We start from the raw sequence: 14851 nt of genomic DNA on the forward strand, positions 1-14851 counted from the left end.
TTGGTACTCTCAAACGTTTTTCCGTCTATTCAGAATAAAACCTGAAGTCTCTACCTTGGTTTGTGAGACTGCCTGGGACCAGGAAACTTTCTTAAAGGGCCAGCTCCGAAACAGCTCAGGCTTGTGTGTTCTGTGTGGTCTCCGTTGCTTTGCTGCTGCCCCTCCTCTTCTGTCTACTCTTCTGAATTGCAAGCTTTTGGAAATGCGAAAACCATTCTTAGCTGAAATCATATGAAAACATTTGGCCGTGGGCTGTGGTTTGTCAATCCCCTGCCTGTTTTATCTGTCCCTGTCATCTATAACTCTTTGCCACCCTGACTGGGATTCAGATGAGTTTCCTTGCTGTCCTTCAGATATGCCAAGTTCCCTCCTGCCTTAGTGCTTTATATTTCCTCTTCTCTTTGCTTGAAAGACCCTTCTCCCAGAATGCCCGAGCTCCTTTGCTTTCTTCATTTTGCTCTCTCCTCAGATTTTCTGTCTTCTTCTTCTTTTTTTTAAGTTAATTTATTTATTTGGCTGCATTGAATCTCAGCTCTGGCACTTTGGATTTTTGCTGCACCAGTAGGACTCTCTAGTCCCAGGACATAAGCTTTGCTGCTCTGTGGCATGTGGAGTCTTAGTTTACTGACCAGGGATTGAATCTGTGTCCCCTGAGTTTCAAGGTGGACTCTCAACCACTGGATGACCAAGGGAGTTCCTAGGTTTTATTTTCTCAGACAGAAAAAAATATCATTTGCTCAGACCTATGACTCTTAAATAGCTGCTTCCCCTATTACTCATTCTTTTTCTTCTGTCTTCCCAATTTAGGTAGTTAGCACTACATTTTTGCTCATGCCTAATACCTAGGAGTCATTGTTGACTTTTATTTCACCATTGTTTCCACATGATACAAACAATGTCTGATACATAGTAGGTACTCAATATATTGTTTAAGTAATAAATAGTAGTTAAGGTTATTTTTTAAAATGATTTATTTGGCTTTATTTATTGATTCAGCATCCCAGCTAATAAATAGAAAAGCACTCCGAGGAATTGTACAAAATGGAAGGTTTTTACAGAAGGAAGGGGTGGTGTGTAAGGAAGTTTTCAGCAAAAGAAAGAACTTTTTCAGTCCCAGTCATCTCTTCTTTTCCGGGTAATGGGGAAGGAAGAGGGTCTTCTATGCAGATTGCCTCACTAGTGCTTAACAGGAAATTTCAGATTTGCCTGTCTATAGGTCGCATCCCTGGAAAGATCGAAACTCCAATCAGGTCTTGGTTTGTGTCCTGGGGGCAAAGACTCCATTTGGGGTCTGTTTCTTCTCCTGTTTTTTTTTTTTTAAAAAAAAGCAATGGTTTATGTTCTGCTGGTATCATCACTATCTGAGTATCAGAAGGGCCATCTTACACTTTCTTGATAGTCCTAAAACTTCACATTGATGTCCGTTAGAAAAAAAAGCACCTCTGCTTCAAAGATTAAAATATAGGGGAAAGTGCTCATGCTAGATTTGATGAAATAGGATCCATGCTATATTACCTTGGACTTAAGGCTCAACTTCCTGCTCTTTAAAATGAAAACAGTACAGTCTACCACCTAAGACTTATGAGGTGTAAGAAATTATATCAACAAAATACCTGATATAATACCAGTGTATTATGTATAATACTGGGTGTATCACTCGGGGTCCAGCCAGGCAAAGAAGAACCACTCCAAGTATGTAAAACACAGAATTTAATGCTGGGCATTGGTGACACCGTGACAGGGACAATGAACAGACTGGGAAACCAAGAGAGGACAGTGAGACAGCAGAGAGGTTAGCAGAAACAAGGAGCTGCCCGCACTCCTAATCTGGAGGGACGGGTGGAGGAGGTGACATGAATGGAGCCTGGGGGAGCACTGTCCTGTGGGAGCTGGCACCACGGCAGCCTGTCCGTGCAGGAGCTGGGGCCGCAGGGGCGCCAGAGCTCACACAGGACCGGGAAAGAGAAAGCGCCTGGCTTTTCCCTCCCTCCTACCTTCCAGGCTCCTGCCCCTGACTCCCGTTGGCCAAACCCACGCCTGAAGGCAGATGCTCTGGAAGCCTGAGAAGCTGCATCCTGCAGGGACAGCAGAGGGCAGGGACGGGATCTGCACACAGGAGAGCAGCCACTCCACAGAATGAGGGCGGACGGCCTTGTGTGCGTCCTGCTCGCGCAGCTGTGTCCGGCTCCTGCAGCCCCATGCACTGCAGCCCACCAGGCTCCTCTGTCCGTGGGATTCTCCAGGCAGGAATACTGCGGTGGGCTTCCGTTTCCTTCTTGGTAAAACAGGCCTGGCTAAAATCTTTATTCTGATATGATACAGTGGCATTCTGAGATAGATTTCTAAGCTCAGGCATGTTCTCCTCTGAAATCTCATGAGGGCATCTACCGCAGATAGATGCCGTTCTGGGTCACCGAGCTCAAAGCTCGGCCAGAGTGGAGTTGCAGTTTGGCGGAGTCAGTACAACCTGACTCTGCCCTGGGGCTCTCCAGGGCTTCTGAGTGACCTTTGCAGAGGGCTACAGTCTCTGGACTCACCCTTGAAAAACGGAAATCACAGTTCCCAGGCAGTTTTGTCTCGCCCACAACACACTCCACTTGACTCTTCGTCTTTGCAACCCTCTGTCTAGAACTCTCTCCAGTGTTTTTTGAAAGAAAGGAGGGGATAGTCTAAGAAAATAGATATCGCACCTAAGGTCACGGAATTGGCAAATCATAAGGAATTCAGTCTCCACTCTTCCCGCTCCAGGGCCGCTGGTTCTTTTTGTGCCTGGGGCCTCTTCTGGTCCAGCAAGGCTTGTGCAGAGAAAGGCAGGAGTGACAGCCACCAAAACCCCGGGCACCAGGGCGTCTGCTGCGTGCAGTGAGTGCCGACTGGAGTGTCAGCGGGGCGGGGCGGGCCCTGCCGGGCTTGGCTGGCTGGCGGGGGACGCACCCGCCCGGGGAGCTCGGCGTCCTCTCCTGCGGGCTGGTGACCGGCGCCTCGCTGCCAGGGGCAGTTGGAAGCCCCTAAAGTTAGTTTAGTAGAGTGGTGAGTGAGAAAGGAATCCATAGGTAGGGGCAGGGACTCAGTTTGCTGGCTTGTAGAAGCCCCGTCCCGGGAGGGCGGCGTCCCGGAGGGCGGTCTCGGCGAGGTCTGCCTGATGCCGGGGGAGCCCGTGCAGGCGCGCAGTGTGTCGAGGTGAGCGCGCTGAGGCAGGGAGTGTCACGACAGCGCGCAGGCCCTCCGCGGAGGGTTCAGACTGGACAGACCGGGTGTGGTTCACATAGAGAATTCTCTTTTGCCCAGCGTCTGTTGGAAGAGCCTGTGTACTGCTCCGTTTAAGACGCTATCTGTAACCGCCCGTGCGCGCTGATAGTAGTGAACAGCCCTGCTTTCATGTCTTCAGTCACAGTGCCCCAGAGCAAACACCGACAGGTTGCTCCTGGTCTTTCCAATAAGGGAACCATACACTATATTCTATTTGTTGTTTGCTTGTTTGACTTCTTTAACTCAGCATAGTTTTTGGATTCATCTATCTTGTTGCACTATGTAGTGAACTTTTTTTTTTTTTTTTGCTGTTTCATAGTATTCCATTGTTTGGGCTTCCCAGGTGGCTCTGTGGGTAGAAAATCTGCCTCAGTGCAGGAGATGCGGGTTCAGTCCTGCGGTCAAGAAGATCCTCTGGAGAAGGGCATGGCAACCCACTCCAGTATTCTTGCCTGGGGAATCCCATGCACAGAGGAGCCTGGTGGGCTGCAGTCCACGGGTGGCAGAGTCCGACACGACTGAGCACGCGTGCACACACTCCACTGTATGGCTGTACAGCACCTTGCTGATGAATATTTGCATTGTTCCCAGTCTTTGGCTTTTATGAATAAAGCTATTCTGAATGTCATAGGGAATTTTTTACCCTCCTGCTTAACGCCTCGCTGTCTACTTGCTGAGCTGGTATGTATTTAGCTTTAAAAGAAATCTCTATCTGTTCTGTAAAGTGCTGCGGCCATTTCACGTCCCTACTAGTTGTGTGGGAGCGTTCCAGGTGCTTCACACCCTCACCATTCTGGGTGTGTGTGTGTGTGTGTAGTATTATTTTGTTTCTGGTTTTGTTTTGCAATTCCCTAATTACAAATGATCCTGAATATCATTTCTTGTGCTTATTGTCCATTCATATGTCTTCTCTTGTTAACTCTTTTATTCATGTTTTTAATTGGACTGTTTTTCTTATTATGATTGAGTTGTAGGAGTTTGTTAAATGGTCTGAATAGAAATCTTTTATGAGATATATTTATATTAGGAGATGAAGTCTCCCGTGGACCCTAGATATTCCTGTATATTCTTTCTGGTTATGCCAGCATGCAAGGCCTGAGGGTTGTTTATCCAGATCATTTTTTAGGATTGTGTTCACAGTGAATCAACCTTAGAGATCACCTTAGAGAGGGCTTCCCTTGTGGCTCATCTGGTAAAGAATCCGCCTGCAATGTGGGAAACCTGGATTTGATCTCTGGGTTGGGAAGATCCCCTGGAGAAGGGAAAGTTTACCCACTTCAGTATTCTGGCCTGGAGAATTCCACGGACTGTATAATCCACGGGGTCTCAAAGAGTCGGCCTGAGCAACTTTCACTTTCACAACCTTAGAGATGAGCTTATATCTCTGTGGATGATTAATGGTCTTGTTACTATTCACTATAAAAGTGGTGATTACCCTCAGCTCAGGGTTCTTCTCTTGTAATATTGAACATGATCCATTGCATGTGTAGACATTCACCATCATCCGTTTGGGCCTTCATTTGGGTTGGGGAACCCACATGTGTGATAGAGTCCTTTTGTATCTAACTCAGGAGCCTTAAGTTTTCCCTCAGTACTCAGGAAGCAGCAGCAGGCTAATTTAGCTTGTATGTAGAGTAGAATATGAGACTCCGCATAGTTCTTGACATGTATTGCAGTGTCTTCTCAGTCTGTGGCTTACTTTTCATTTTAAGGACACTGTCTTAATAAAAGAGTCTTTTGAGAAGTGGAACATTTACATTTTGATGAAATCCAGTTTTATAGTTAGTGCCTTTTGTATCCTAAGGAATCTTTGCTTTCCCCAGGATAGTAAAGGTTTTCACTATGTTTTCTTCTAGACATTTTATAATTTTAGCTTTTTTAGGTTCACATTCTTTCATATGGATGTTCGGTTATTCCAGCACCAATTATTGAAAAGATTGTTAATACCTGATTGAATTACATTGAGATCTTTGTTGAGAATCATTCATTACACAGAATTCAATTATATGTCTATACTTTGTTCTGTTCCATTAATGTTCCATTAATTCTACTTTGATTACTATAGCGTTTCAGTAAATATTGAAATCAGATGAAGTAAGTCCCCAACTTTATTTTTTTCAAAATTATTCTGCTGTAGATTCCCTGCATTTCCATATTAATTTTAGAAACTGCTTCTCAATTTCTTCAAAAAAGTTTGCTGGCATGTTGATGGTTATTATATTGACTTTGTAGATTATTTTTCAAAAGCTGTTTTTCTTAATGGATTTCTTGAGATTGATCGATGAACATGGTATAACATTTTTATTTATTTAGGTCATCTTGTCTCCACAGTGTTACAGTTTTTAATGTGTAGTTATTTCCCTTCTTTTGTTAAAATTTTTCTTAATGATTTTGTATTTTTTGATGCTATTAGAAATCATTTATTTAAAAGTCTTGTTTTCCAATTGCTGGTAGTAGTTAGAAATAAGAATTATTTTTCTATGTTGAGTTTTATTCTGTGACCTTGGTAAATTCCTGTAGATAATCTTGTTTGCTTATAGAGAGATCTACTTCTTCCTTTCTAATCTGTGTGTCTGCTGTTGTTATTGTTGACCTTGCTGTATTCCTGAATAGGAATGATGGGAGCCAACATTGCTTCTCATATTCCCAATTTTAGGGGCAGCCAATATGTTGATTTGGCTAACATGGAAATTATAGCAGCTGGAAGACTTTATGAATGGAGGCATTCTGTTCATTGACGGCCCTATTCTGTGTCACTAAAGCAAATTAAAGCATTGTTAAGGTTTTTGGATGCCTGCACTCATCTCTCTAGGAACTTTGCGGTGAGGATCCCATGGAATGTGAATCCAGCTAGCTCTCATTTCATGGATTGTCATCATTTGGTTCAATTTAATTTACTTATAGCTGTAGCCAGAGGGAGAGAGAGTAGAATTTCTAATGTTTTTATAAGTGTTTATGTTTTATATATTTTATAACAGAAGTCCAAGGCAATATTGAAAGGTTACAAGTTTAAATATATCAGAATAAGCGCATAATTTACATATATTGAGTAGCTCTCAGAAGAAACTGTTCAGGGACTTAAAAGTGGCTGTCTTTTAAGTGAGATAGGGCTAAAGAGGTGGGCAGGTGGCTTTTTATTTATTTTTAAAATACCTTTATATCATTTTTAATCCAAATGCACTTATTGCTTGTTATTCTTATATCGTAGAAGTATTTACTTTAAATACTGGGATTTACCCAAATATTGTTGAAGAAAACAGTTCATCTATTCAGTCTTGGTTTATTTTGATTCTACCAAAGTTGTAATTCTTTTCAATAATAACTTCAGAAAGGACTACAAAAGATTATCTAGTTTAATCTCCATTGATATATATTTGGATAGAATTATTGGCCTGGCAGCCTACATCAGAAACTTGAAAAAAATTACAATACAAAAAAATTGTAAGCAAACGAAATGCTCATTATGGTGTAAATTAGGTAAGTAGTAGTATGTTAATCCTGGAAGAAGGCATGGCAGCCCACTCTAGTATTCTTCCTTGGAGAATCCCATGGACAGAGGAGCCTGGTGTGTTACAGTCCATGGGGTCACAAAGAGTCGGACGCAACTGAGCAAGTAAGCACGGCACAGCACAGTCTGTTAATAATAGTCTGCGGGCAGAAAGAAAATAATTTTCTTTGGGAATTAAGTATTAATACTGTAATATGTTCTTTAAATGTTACTCAATGATAAAATATATATTTTTATAAGTAATGTATGTTTAAGTTTGAAAGTTTATATATTATATATATAATGTAGGGGGAAAATACTTAAGACATAGAGATATCAAACTAATAGTTATTTTTAGACATTTTTTCTTTGTTTTTCTGTTTTCCAAATCTGCGTTGAACAAGAAGCAGATTCGTAATTTAAGCAAAGAGATGGATAAATGATATACTGGTACAAGTTGAATGTATTCTCTTTTTAATGAGAGATAGCATAGTCACTAACTAGAAAATCTGATATTTTCAGTTTTCTCACCATTTCATTTTTCATGTCATTTTTATTTTATCATTTTGTTCTTTGAGATTATGCCCTGAAATTTTCTTTAGTAAATTAGGACTTGCTGATTATGAAAATCACGTTTCCCAGGGCTAACTTGCTTTGCTTTATTGGGAATGTTTCCTTGTGCAACAGTGTAGCAAAACAATGAAAAAGAAATGGGAAAAATACATCTAATTTCCTACCATCCCAACTAATCTACTTTTGGACAGGTACAGAGCCTTTCCTTCCCCTTGGGTTTATAATCTGTAATTTAAATAGAATTCTGAAGTTTACTGTTAGCTGAACATCCTCATCTTAGACGTCCATCTGGTAGATGGACGTTCTCATGTGGTCCATGTGGACCATACACATACCTGTTCAACGGTCTTTCTGCTTCTGATGCCTCTGATTGCCGAGTGGAAGGAAGTCCAGGCTCTTTGGTGGCCTGTAAAGCCTACAGTCCTCTCTATCACAGCTCTTTTTTCAGACTTCTACAAGGTTCAAGCTCTCACATTCTTCAGACTTTGATTCTAACATTTAAGTTTGAGTCCTTCAGAGTCTTCTCTAGGAGACTTTCTTTGACCACCCTGTTTGAAGTTCACCCTGCTTGCTATGCTGCTTATTCCTCCTATTGCTTGTTTTTCTCTACAGCACTTAGCACTATCTACAGTTGGATGTGTTTTGATCACTTTTCAGTTGTTGTCGGTCTGTGGAGAGTGAAGTTCTGTGCAGGCAGCGGTTTTTGTTTCTTGTTTGCGGGTCCTTTTTCAGCACGTAGGACCTTGGCTGGTGCTGACTGGACCTGACATGTGTGGAGTAATGAGTGAGCGCCAGCCCATCTCCCCTGTGCTCCGTGCTGCTGCTGGTGTGACAGGCTGTTTGTGGAGTGGTGCTCCCTGCTCTAGGACCTGGCCTCTCATTTGCAATTGTATGTGCGTTTGTATATTTTGGGGGGTGTGCTTATGTGTTATGTTTTTGTGTGAAAGGTATTCTTGACTCAGTCTGCCTCCTTAATTCTTCTTTACCTTCCCTTGGCTTCTTCCCTTATCCCTCTGCCAAGTTGGCTCTACTTCCTTTGAGCCTTTGGTGTCATGTTAGAGGAATTAGGAGCTTCCCTTGTGGCTCAGATGGTAAAGAATCTGCCTGCAGTGCAGGAGATCCAGGTTTGATTCATGGGTCAGGAAGATGCCCCTGGAGAAGGGAATGGCTACCCACTCCAGTGTTCTTGCCTGGAGAAATCCATGGACAGAGGAGACTGGTAGCCTACAGTCCATGGGGTTGCACAGAGTTAGACCCAGTTAGTGCTGGAAGAATTAGACTGCATTGAAAAGTACTGTTTTTTCACTTGGGTTTCTCCTTCCAGACTTAGGTTTTGATAATCTCTGTGACTGTAATGCCTCGAACTAGATGCTTAATAATTTATAGCTTTTTCTGTATTGCTTAGAATATTTATTTTAATGGAGTTATTCTTATATTGAGGTTTGGTTTAATTTTGCATGTTCCTAAAACACATTGGTATATTTTTGGATATTTCCTTTGTTTTCCGTGATCAGTCTGGATTTGACAAGGCAATTATTTTATAATTTGAAAACCTGTTGATGATGTATTGCTATGTTTCATGGATACCATGGATTATGAATTTATAGATTTATGGGCAGAAGTAAGGAAATCATTCTCTCAATAATACTATGAGTAACTTTGTATTGCTGTTAATGTGAAAGGTGGGATTAATGCAGTTGTAACTATTTTAATAATCTTTACACAGCATGAAGTCAGTTTTTTTAACTTATTTTTCAGGGAAGTCTTAAGAGTAATCAACAGATCTCACCTCAGGAATTCATCTATGAACTGAAGATGGGGTCTGCGGATGAGAGACTCTTCACACACCTGGAATCCCTCCGCGTGTCTCTGACAAGTAATCCTGTGAGGTAATTCGTCTGTCTGAGCATGAGGGCATGGTACTGAATTAAACAGATGCTATGATCTGTCACTTTTATACTTCATGGTGCCTGTGAATAAATAGCTGGTCTACCTCAACAACTTCTCAAGGTAACAGTTGAATACATAATATTTATATGCATGTGGAAATATAGTCTCAATATACTTTTTGTACTTATTACTGAGTAATATATAGCTTGTGGACTTTTTAAAAAATCATGCTTTTTTTTCCTCAGAATTTTTAAAAACTTAAGCTGTTTTTTTCAAAAGAGAATTAATCATGATCTGAAACTGTTGATTTAATGTGGCTGAGTTTCACTCTGAATTTTGGCATTGTATATATACTGGCTTATTCCTGTTTGACATAGCAAGAAATGGCAATAATTTATTTTTTTCTTTTATTGAAAGGGGTATCTTTTATAGGAGCCCATAGGTTAGTGTTGTCAGGTTTAGCAAATAAAAATATAGGATACCTAGAAAAGTCTGGACTTTAGGCATACTTACAGTAAGAAATTATTTGTTACTTTTTCAGAAATGCAGATTTCTCTGGGTGCTCTGTATCTGGCCACACCACAGCAGGTGCCTGGGTAAACCAGCTTTAGACTTTTAGCCCAGCGTAGTCTTTAAAGCTTTTAAATAGGGGTGGTTATAAAATGAGCGTCACAGAGTTTCCAGGCTGTAAGAGTCTAAGGTAGATTAGCTTTGATTTCTTATTTGTATAATAAATGAATGATTATTTCTATGTAAATATATATATAAATACATTCTAGTTTTATCTTTATATGCATGTATACGTATACGTGTATGTGTATATAAAATATAGACAAGGGGCCAGAATGACTAACTATGGTTGGAGGTTAATGATCTGTAAAAGAATTTTTTTGATATTCTGATATTCTGGATATTTCTTAATTTTGGCTACAGTAAGATAAAAATCCTTGACAGTATAATTTTTAAAATAAAAAGACCCTACCTGCTGAGAGACATGAGAGTGAGGTTTAACTAAGGTGTATGAAGAGTGAGCAAAGAATCTCTATTATTTCAACTTTATCTTTATTTTTCCATATTTTACCATTTTAGTCTATTCTCTAGGGTGTAAGGAGAAGGAAATGGCAATCCACTCCAGTATTCTTGCCTGGAGAATCCTATGGACAGAGGAGCCTGGTGGGCTGCCGTCTATGGGGTCGCACAGGGTTGGACATGACTGAAGCGACTTAGCAGCAGCAGCAGCTAGGGTGTAAATTTATGGTGAGCATGAGACCAGGGACTTCATATGTCCTAATATTTATTTGACAGGTGTGGTCATACATGAAGAGTTCTAGTTTCCGTTTTTATCTGTACTGTTAAATGTTATCATTTAAAAACTGGGGCTGAGCACCTACTGTTTTCTAAGCACCATCTTAGATATGTGGCTTGAATAAACAGCAGAGGAGGTCCAGGCCCTGTTCCTGTAGAGTTTAAATGTAGGAAGAGGGTGTGTTGGGGTCAACTGAGGCACTATACTCATTTTCAGTTTATATTGGCGGACACGTGACACTGGAGATAATCATGGAATTTCAGTATAATTAGAAGTAAAAACTCTCCCATTGCTTCATCTTCTTATTTTGAATATTTAAACATGTTAGTGAAAAAAGCTGTGAGAGGACTGTTTGTGTGAATTCAAGCATATTGCAATAGATTTAGCATTTCCTGTGATTCTACCTAAAGGCACTGGGAGAGGATGCTGTATGTTTCATTTGAATCTTGTTTCAAAAATAAAAATTTGTGGAATTATTTCCTTGAGAGTGGCCATTTCTAGAATATATTATCAGGAAGTCACAAGTATTTGTTTCCTATGAAATAGTATTTTTGATTGGAAAGAATAGAAAACCATATTATTAGAGAAATTTTTTCTGAAATCATGGTGCTTTATTAGAAAGAAAACTGAGATACTCAAGAACATTTCTGTGCCCAGTGCTCCAGTTAGAGGAAAAACTTAGCTGAACATGTAAAACTTGAATCTATTTCTCTGATCAAATCTTTGGACTTTGCAGTTAGTTACAATGCAGTTAGCTGATAAAGTCAATTTTTCATATTTTCTTTTTAATACATTATGTGATTAAATTTCAAGAGAGAAGGAATTCCAATTTTTTGTAAGCTTTTGAGATTATTATTAGATCTGTAGAATTACTGAGAAAATCAGAGTTAAATTTTTTATGTCCGTGAATACAATTGAAAAGGAAGCAAGTGAACTGATTAATGATGGTTTGGGATCAAGATTTATTTAAATCAAAAATCACGGAAAAATTAGGAGCAACCCCACCCTGCCCTGGAGCCTCGTCCCTGATAGGTAATATATTAGAGCCATTCATCAACCTCTGAAACTCTGCCTAGCAATTATGAAACATGTTATCCTTTGATTATCTGGATAGGGAATTATGTGTAAACTACTGCTTTAAATACCAAATTATTTGCTTTGTTTTATGAAGAGTTGATTTGAAGATCATATAGTTCTTCTGTTTGAAGTTTTATTGATTATTCAATATTCTTAAGGACAATTTTGAGCTTAAAGATTAGTTCCTTTATTTTTGGAACATAAAAGAATAGACCAGCTTCTTCAAGTATAACTTTTTAGTGGATGTCCACTAAAAGGTGAGTCAATAATTATGTCAGCAACTATCTTTGCACTTTCAAATATATGGGTGTAAAAAGGTAAAATGTACACACTAGTGTCATTATGATTGATATGCGTTTTAGTCCATACTCATCTTTGCATGTAGCAAATTATAGAATGCATCTTCATTTGCCCAGTTTGACGTGGCTGTTAAGGAAAAGATTTTTGTCTCAGGAACAGCAGTCTTCTTTGATTTTTGTGTTATTCACAGTTAACGTGTACATTTTGAAGTTTACTGTTACTATTTTACAAGATACAAGATACCATTATGTTAGAAGATTTTGTAATGAGATTTTGGAACTAGATTTGATTAAGTTAATAATTGTAACTTTGAGAAAATCACTTTAGGAAATTTTTTCATAAAATGTAAGTTGGTTGCTCAGCTGGTAAAGAATCTGCCAGCAATGCGGGAGACCTGGGTTGGGAAGATCCCCTGGAGGAGGGAAAGGCTACCCACTCCAGTATTCTGGCTTGGAGAATCTCCAAGGACAGAGGAGCCTGGCAGGCTGCAGTCCATGGGGTCGCAAAGAGTCAGACCGAGTAAGCATGTATTTACTTAAAAGCAGGTAAGCAGTCTGTGTGTGTCATTATTCCATTTAATCAGTGTGTTTGGAATGTAGGTTTTCTGCATTTCTGGGCTTGAAAACACATAACTGGTAGGAGAACTTGCTTTGGGAATTGTTGAATGTTTTGTGCCATGCGCTGCATGTGTGAGGACAGAGATGGAAGAGCTTATGGTGAGCGATGAGATCACTGTGTTCCTTGTTGTCAGCCTGATCTGGAAAAAAGAAGTCAAGAACCAAATTTGAAGTTGCTAATAGCTTGACTTATTATAAAAATTATTTGTATAAAATGTTTAACATTAGAAAGGCTATAGTGGCACAAATATCCACTTTACTGATGAGGCTAACCTACAGAATGTTGCCTATGACTTTGAATCTTCCATGCCCCCCTGCTCAATTTAGATCCCTTGAATTTTGGATTTATTATTTCTTTCTTTGCATTATAGATAACCATATATATATTCCTGATATTCTTCTTGGTTTTTATATCTTTTGAGCATTACTTAAATGGCGTCATCTTCCGTGTTCTCTTTGAAGACTTTCATTTTCCTCTCAGTTTTCATGTATTTATAGATGTTGTGTACAGCTACTCACATTTCATAACAAGCATTTTTCATAACTTTTTCTTATATTTTAAATAATATCAGTTCAGTTCAATTGCTCTGTCATGTCTGACTCTTTGCAATCGCATGAACCACAGTACGCTGGACCTCCCTGTCCATCACCAACTCCCGGAGTCTACCCAAACCCATGTCCATTGAGTCAGTGATGTCATCCAAATGTCTCATCCTCTGTTGTCCCCTTCTCCTCTGCCTTCAATCTTTCCCAGCATCAGTGCCTTTTCCAATGAGTCAGTTCTTCACATCAGGTGGCCAAAGTATTGGAGTTGAGTCCTTCCAGTGAACACCCGGGACTGATCTTTAGGATGGGCTGGTTGGAACTCCTTGCAGTCCAAGGGACTCTCAAGAGTCTTCCCAACACCACAGATTAAAAGCATCAATTCTTTGGTGCTCAGCTTTCTTCATAGTCCAACTCTCACATCCATACATGACTACTGGAAACAACATAGCTTTGACTAGACAGACCTTTGTTGGCAAAGTAATGTCTCTGCTTTTTAATAAGCTGTCTAGTTTGGTAAAGGACTTCCCTGGTGGCTCAGATGGTAAAGTGTCTGTCTACAATGCAGGAGACCTGGGTTCGATCCCTGGGTCAGGAAAATCCCCTGGAGAAGGAAATGGCAACCCACTCCAGTACTATTGCTTGGAAAATCCCATGGATGGAGGAGCCTGGTAGTCTACAGTCCATTGGGTTGCAAAGAGTCAGACACGACTGAGCGACTCCACTATGGTCATAAGTTTTCTGCCAAGGAGCAAGCATCTTTTATTTCATGGCTGCAGTCAGCATCTGCATTGATTTTGGAGCCCCGCAAAATAAAGTCTGTCATTATTTCCAGTGTTTCCCCATTTATTTGCCATGAAGTGATGGGACCAGATGCCATGATACTAGTTTTCTGAATATTGAGTTTTAAGCCAACTTTTTCACTCTCCTCTTTCACTTTCATCAAGAGGTTCTTTAGTTCTTCTTCACTTTTTGCCATAAGGGTGGTGTCACCTGCATATCTGAGGTTATTGATATTTTTCTCCTGGCAATCTTGATTCCAGCTTGTGCTTCATCCAGCCCAGTGTTTCTCATGATGTACTCTGCATATAAGTTAAATAAGCAGGGTGACGATATACAGCCTTGACATACTCCTTTCCTGATTTGGAACCAGTCTATTGTTCCATGTCCAGTTCAAACTGTTGGTTCTTGACCTGCATGCAAATTTCTGAGGAGGCAGATCAGGTAGTCTGATATTCCCATCTCTTGAAGAATTTTCCACAGTTTCTTGTGATCCATACTGTCAAAGGCTTTGGCATAGTCAGTAAAGCAGAAGTCGATGTTTTTCTGGAACTCTCTTGCTTTTTCGAATGTTGGCAATTTAGCTTTGGTTCCTCTGCCTTTTCTAAATCCAACTTGAACATCTGGAAGTTCACAGTTCATGCATTGTTGAAGCCTAGCTTAGAGAATTTTGAGCATTATTTTACTAGTGTGTGAGATGAGTTCAGTTGTGTGGTAGTTTGAGCATTCTTTGGCATTGCCTTTCTTTGAGGTTGCAGTGACAACTGACCTTTCCCAGTCCTATGGCCACTGCTGAATTTTCCTAATTTGCTGGCATATTGACTGCAGCACTTTCACAGCATCATCTTTTAGTATTTGAAATAGCTCAACTGGAATTTTATCACATCCACTAGCTTTGTTCATAGTGATGCTTCCTAAGGCCCACTTGACTTAGCATTCCAGGATGTCTGGCTCTAGTTGAGTGATCACACCATCATCATGATTATATGGGTCGTAAAGATCTTTCTTGTATAGTTCTTCTGTGTATTC

The 14851-nt window shown here is 40.1% G+C and overlaps 1 protein-coding gene across 5 annotated transcripts in view; it reads left to right on the plus strand.

Moving 5' to 3' along the window:
* DIAPH3 (diaphanous related formin 3) overlaps positions 1 to 14851 on the plus strand; it is a 530180-nt gene that overhangs the window by 108892 nt on the left and 406437 nt on the right. For all 5 annotated transcript variants that reach the window (XM_065901830.1, XM_065901832.1, XM_065901833.1 and 2 more), the window contains one exon: positions 9068 to 9198. In XM_065901830.1, the coding sequence (XP_065757902.1) occupies positions 9068 to 9198 (131 nt within the window). The remainder of the gene's footprint in view (positions 1 to 9067; positions 9199 to 14851) is intronic.

This window comes from Muntiacus reevesi, chromosome 11 (genome assembly GCF_963930625.1).
Source record: "Muntiacus reevesi chromosome 11, mMunRee1.1, whole genome shotgun sequence".
Lineage (NCBI taxonomy): Eukaryota > Metazoa > Chordata > Mammalia > Artiodactyla > Cervidae > Muntiacus > Muntiacus reevesi.